The 6,523-nt window shown below is 42.4% G+C and overlaps 1 protein-coding gene across 2 annotated transcripts in view; it reads left to right on the top strand.

The window, feature by feature from the left end:
- Positions 1 to 4,642: 4,642 nt before the first annotated feature.
- MTMR2 (myotubularin related protein 2) overlaps positions 4,643 to 6,523 on the top strand; it is a 119,086-nt gene continuing 117,205 nt past the window's right edge. Inside the window, exon 1 of one of the 2 annotated variants that reach the window (XM_026505303.4) lies at positions 4,643 to 5,012. In XM_026505303.4, coding sequence (XP_026361088.1) covers positions 4,933 to 5,012 — 80 coding nt within the window. In that variant the 5' untranslated portion in view covers positions 4,643 to 4,932. The remainder of the gene's footprint in view (positions 5,013 to 6,523) is intronic. The other variant, XM_026505304.4, reaches the window with a different exon arrangement.

Here is a 6,523-nt window from a genome sequence, read left to right as displayed (position 1 = left end):
AATTAAATTTTTGCATATAAATAATAAATTATAAGAATTATGCATGCTTGGGGTGTCTGCGTGGCTCAGTCGGTCAAATATCCAACTCTTGGTCTTGGCTCAGGTCTCCATCTCAGGGTCAGTAGTTCAAGCCCTGTGTTGGGCTCCACATTGGACATGGAGCCTACTTAAAAAAAAGGAGGGGGAGGGTGCCTGGGTGGCTCACTTGGGTAAGAGTCCAACTCTTGATTTTGGCAGCTCAGGTAATGATCTCAGGGTCGTGAGATCAAGCTGTGCATCTGGCTTCGTGCTGGGCGTGGAGCCTGCTTAAGATTTCCCCTTTCCCTCTGCCCCTACCTGCCTAACTCCACACTCCCTCTCTTTGAAAAAAGAAATTATGCATGCTTGATCTAAGGATTATGTTTTTGGCATGTGTGTTTAAGAGATTTTCCCCTCCACTTGTCCATTCCTAACCACCATTTTACTATCATAAGAGAAGTTTATTTCCTTATTCTGATTCGGATTGTCTAATAAACACTCTTTGATAAGCTGATAGGCAACAAACCTATAGATCCAAGTCAGTGCTATTCAAATTGTGGTTTGCCAGTCAGTGCTTCTGCATGAACTATCTATTGCCTGTCCATGATGAGAGGAGAGCAGGATTGAGAATATGTACTTCGAAACCTTCACTTAACTTTCATGAAGTTATTTTATATCTGTTATACATAAGAAAAAAATTGGCCTTGTATTTTGCATGTCTTCAGTTTTTAAGTTTCATTTATTTAGTAGTTGATTTTTCTTATATTTTAAAAAAGCATTGGTTGATGATAGCTTGGAAATTAAAAACAAAACACTGGCTCTTCCTACAGATAATTTGAGAAACACTGGCCCAGATTTCAAATAAGAAAATTACTCTTGGGAAGGTCTTAAATTAACCATTTAATAGGAGAGACTGAAAGAGGACTTTAACTACCTCCATTTTGACCTCAGTCTATACTTTTTAACTGATTAAGTTCTTCTTTCCAGCTTATTTCTTAACTAAGGCAAAAGACCCTGTGGGCAAAGCCTCCCCTGATTGGGAACAGAAACTACCCCCTCAAGAGTAAGGACTGCCCTGAGCCAACAAGATTCCACCCGTGGCCCACGATTGACTCCAAGACATTGATCAATTTAACCTTTTATGCCCACCTAGACATACCCACCGACTTTGGCCCCACGTTTTCCTTATATAAACCTGGAAGTATTTTCAGCACTTTGGAGATAGTTGAGAGGATAGTCTGCTGTTTTCCCAGTGTTGACCTCACTGAAATAAATTCTTTTCTTGTTTCACCACCACTAGTTTCTCTGTCTTTGGATTTTGTCAGCTGGGAGTGGCTGAACTTGGTCTGTTTGGGATCCCTGGAGCCAGGTGCTCTTGCACACCTGTGCCCCGGCTACAAGATGAACCTACGTTGTAATTTAATTTTAGCAATAGTTCCTGAAGACCTGGGATAGGCTAAAGTGTTCTTTTAAAAGACAAGAAAACTGGGGTGCAGAAAGTCCTAATCAAGGTGATTTCTCTTGGGTATATGACACAGCAGCCAACATGTCAGAAAAAGAATTAAGCACTAATTTAACTTTCAGCTGAGATTAAAGTATTCTTTGCTTGTTATTAACTCTCAGAAGTTACTGCTTTAATATTTAGAAGTAAAACAGTAAGTTCAGAGGAAGAACAAATAATAATAGCAACAGACCCATTGACTGAGATCCTTCTGTGCAACCAGCTCTGTATAGAGAAAAACAATCTTCTTATGTGGATATTTTTATTCCCATTTTAGAGATGAGAGAGCAGTGTTGGAGAAGCAACGTAATTGAAATCATAGAGCAAGTAGGTGACAGAGTCAGAATCCCAATTCAGATTTGCCTGGTTCTAAAATCTCTACGGTAACATTATTTTTTTATTTTATTCTATTTTTTTTAGATTTTTATTTTTAAGTAATCTCCTCACCCAACATAGGGCTCAAACTCACAACCCTGAGACCAAGAGTCACAAGCACTACCAACTGAACCAGCCAGACGCCCTGCATTATTGTTCTTTTTTAATCACCAGATAGACTCACATCCAAATTATTTCATCATCAGGCAGGTGGTTTCAAGTGCTCTTATTAACACAGTCCTAGAAACAATTGGGCTGTAGAAAGTGCTTGGGTCTCTCACATCAGTCTTCACCAAACTTAGCTTAGAAAAATCTATGTCAAAGTATCAGGTGACAGTGAGTCAGCATTTTGGAAGGCAGGTAGAAACCAGGAATCAGTAAGCAAATTCTTTTATGAATCATTGCAGATGTTTATGCTTGTTAAGTGTTTCTAACTGCCTATTCTCTTTGCTTATTAGAGGAGTACAGTTAAAGACCTCTTTAAAAATTATATAAATTAAAACTATCAGCTGCCATCCTATCCTTGCCAAGCTGGAGGATGGAAAGGCAAAGCCTTTTGTGCTTAAAAACATTTTATTTTAATAAATATGCTGTACACAACTAGGTTAGGTTGTTCTTTAGGGGAATGTACTTGCTAGTTAATATTTCACTGGACCTATACTTTAAGATTTTCTTAAAACATCAGTTGTCAGTATAAATTAAATTTAGTTTAAATGAACATAATTCTATTTATCCTAGCAAGGAAGAATTTTTTTTTGAATGACTCATTGTTATTTTTTGAACGATTGTTATTTTTTTTTACAGAAATAATCTTTGCATCATTTTATACTTCACATGAGGTGACTGTGATTCAGTCTGCCAGAAAAATTTCTTTATGCTTTCCTTCTTTTGTCCTCCCCGTGTCTCCCATAACAGAAAATTACCAGAAGCATTTCCCCTTCACCCAATTCCTATTCTCTTATCACAGTTCTATCTCTCTACCCTCCCTTCCTGCTCTGCAGGGGAGTTTGAGAGGGCAGGGAAAGATTATGCTAAAGTTTGTCCCCTATCCAATGCCACCACATACAATAGTATATGTGTCTAATTCTTTTTGCGTGTTTATCAGTTCCCATTTTCCTCTTCCATACCTCCTTGTGTGTACTAATGCCAAAGCGCTTTGCCCCTGCATACTTCCAGACCACACAGACATCAGTCCAAGTAATAGTAGGGCTGAAAATTTCTGCTTTTCTAGTGCCCCTTCTACAATGCTGGGCTGGTGGTGGAATGAAGATAGAATGAGAAATATTAATTTTTTCCTACCTGTCCTGTACTTTCTCCACTACCTTTCCCATATCAATTACTTCTTACTTCTCTGCCACCCTTCCTATATATTCCTGCCCTATAGCTACTGATGAAGTTGGGGAATACACGTGAGGTTCAGTGGGGTGGGGTCCGGAGCCAACGACCGAGAAAGAATTCTTGAGACGTCTTTGGTGCAAATGGTGGTTTATTAAAGCACGGGGACAGGACCCATGGGCAGAAAGAGCTGCTGCCCCGGGGTTGTGAGGAATGACCTATTTTATACCCTCAAGTGGGAAGGGGGCTGGGGATAGCGTAAGTCTCTAAGGAATTTTGGAAGCAAAGTTTCCAGGACCTTGAGGGGGCTAGCTACTGTTGGGAAAAGGTCATTTATTACCGTCTAATAAAACCTTAGTCCTGAGACCCTTCAGATGTATCTCAGTGGGCCATATGCTTGGGGGATGATTGCCAATACGTACCTTGGGGGGTTAGAGATAAAGGAAGTTTCCAAAGGAATTTCTATACATTAAAGTAGACTTACAGGATCTTGGTGGAGGGGAGGGGGGGGGGTCAGGCTAGGACTGCCTCTTGCCCTTAGCAAAGTATTAACATGGAGGCAGCTAAATTCCTAGAGGAATGTCACCATGCCTGTTTCAAGGACTTGTCAATGGGCTGTAGGTAGTAAGGACTGTTCCTTTGTCCTTTAGGGCAGCCAAGAGTGCCTGAGGAATGTTGCATACATCCCATGGGGGGCGCGGGGGGGGGGGGGGTTTGCAGGGTTTCAGCTTCTGCTTTGTCTTCAGCTTGCCTTCCGTTCCTTCATCAGCTACCATTTTCTGAAGTTGTATTAGAAACTGTTTATATTCGTTAATACATCACATCCTAACAACCCTTACGAAGTAGGTAGTAATACTAACAGCTAATATTTGAGTGTTTACTATGCGCCAGGATTTGTTTTAAGCATTTTACATGCATTAATTAATCTAATCTGTTAAGTTATTATTTTTCCTATTTTACACATAAGGAAGATGATGTTCAATACCTTGGGTTACACTGCAAGCGACCGGCAGAGGCAGGATTTGAATTCGTGTCTGACTGGCTAAAGCGACCTTTAATCACTATTTAATAATTATTTAACTATTATTTTCAGCCCCAAATTTGGTGAACACTTTGCCATCTTTAGTATCCCCATCCTTTATGTGCCCTTATGTTCTCTTCCTCTCTTCATGCCCCACCCCCATCCTTTCTGCCCCTTCATCCTACTGTTCCCCCGCACTCCTTTACTACCCTGTCTTCTCCACCATTCCTGTCTCAGTCATCCCCATCCCTAAGATCGTTGTCCCTGTCTTCTCTTGAGACCCTCGTCCCTAGTATTCCCTATTCCTCTCTCTTATTTGTAAAAGTCTCCCTCCTCCCATGGGATCCTCGTTCTCCCCGCCCCAGCCTCAGGTGACCCTCTCACCCCGGGAAGGGCCACCTCCCTTTCCCGGAGCGCAGAGACAGCGCGGGACGCGCAGGAAGCGCACGTAGCAAGCGCAGCGCGACGGGGCTGGGGTCGGAGGGGTGCCGCGGGGTCCTCCCGCTCCTCGGCAGCCCCCGGCGCGGTGCAGTCTGGGGGAACATGGCCGCTTCCGGTCTCCCTCCCGGGCCGGCGCTGGCCTGACCGCGGCCCCTGCCCGGCGCACTCCGCCCTCCGCTCCTCCCGCCCCGCCGCCGCGGAGGTCGCTTCAGCCTTTCCCTCCCGCTGCCCCCGCCGCGCCATGGAGAAGAGCTCGAGCTGCGAGAGTCTTGGCTCCCAGCCGGCCGCAGCACGGCCGCCCAGCGTGGACTCCCTGTCCAGGTAACCAGGATGCCTGGGGCCCCGCCCAGCGCCCGACGGGGATGGAGAGGGGCCCGGGACCCGCTGGATGGTGCCCCAAATCTTGGACTTGCTTCCCGAAGGCTGCGTCTAAATTCCTTTTCTGGGACTTGGGAGCCACTTCTTCCTCCCTCTTCGGGGTTTAGAGGCTGGGGAAAAGGGAGGTTAAAACTCACTGCTGCTTTATCGGTGACTCTACCTTACGTATAACCATCTCTTTTTATCCCTGGTTGAGACAGCCCCAGCTCATTAGTTTCTCTTGTTTCTCATTCCCTCTCGGATTATTTTTTTGGACAGCCCTTCCCCCAGCCACCACCCCTCATTTCCTCTCTGCCTTTCTTTACTATACGCTTTTCCAAACCATTCTCCAGTCTTTCTTCCATTTGTCCGTGTGTCTTTGATTTTGGGATTCTTGCCCACCCTTTCTTCTTTTTTCTATAACTTTTCTTACTTAATCTCTTTCATGATTTTCCCTATACTCTGACCCCTTCCTCCTCATTTAGCTTTAAAAATGTAAATAAAAATGCCCACTGCACGTTTTTTCTAAATCTTCCAGCTGAATGTCATTATCTAGGAATCTGAGTAGTCCTTAACCCCGAGTGAATAATGAGTGGTAGTTTTCTTCCTTCTTGGGCTACCAATTCTCCTGGTTATTTCTCTTGTACTAGATGGAATTTTTTCCCCCTTGGAATTTTGAGGAGGACTTTAGTATGCAATTTTGTAGACAGCTGTTATGAATATTAGCTAGACAGGTTTTAAAGTAGTGATTTAAAATTTTAGGACGAAATAATAGAAGACCTGTGTTTGTTATGTAGCCACAATGAAATCAGGTTCTTTCCCGTAAAAAATAGTGTAATTATTATTAATTACTAGATACTAATCTGTAAAAACACAAATTTCATTTTCCTCTGAATAAATTGAAGTTTCTCTCTTTTAATTCATTTTGGACCCCACTAAATATGGGTGACACAGCTATGTTTTCCTATTACTGTTCAGACCTTATGGGAAATTATTAGCTGATTCCGTCTTTATGAATTAGATTCTCTTCCTGAAGCACTCATAGCAACCTGCCCACACCTTTTTCAGAGTTCTTAACACACACAGTGTAATTGTTGGTTTAATTGACTTTTTACTAGGCTGTAAGCTACTGAAGGACAAGAACCATATCTTACTTATCTTCTTATCTCCAGCATTTAGCAGAGACCCTGCATGTCAGAGGTGCTCAATAATTTTTTCTTTTTTGAATCTGTAGATGTAATTATCCAGGAGAGAAGAATTTTTCTTTGCATTCAATCACGTATACTGTACATTTGCTTCAGGTATTTTAAAAATTTTATGTTTATTACTCTGAAATTTAGGAAGCAGAGGATTTAACATTCTCAGTTGTAAAATTATGGAGAAAACAGGTTGGAAAATTGTAATTTTATAGGAAAGTTAACAAATGGCATCTATGGTTCAGAATAGAATGTAAAGAAAACAGATGAAGCAACCAG

The sequence above is a fragment of the Ursus arctos genome, unplaced genomic scaffold, assembly GCF_023065955.2.
Source record: "Ursus arctos isolate Adak ecotype North America unplaced genomic scaffold, UrsArc2.0 scaffold_22, whole genome shotgun sequence".
Classification (NCBI taxonomy): Eukaryota; Metazoa; Chordata; class Mammalia; order Carnivora; family Ursidae; genus Ursus; species Ursus arctos.
This window is presented reverse-complemented; position numbering and strand designations above follow the sequence as displayed.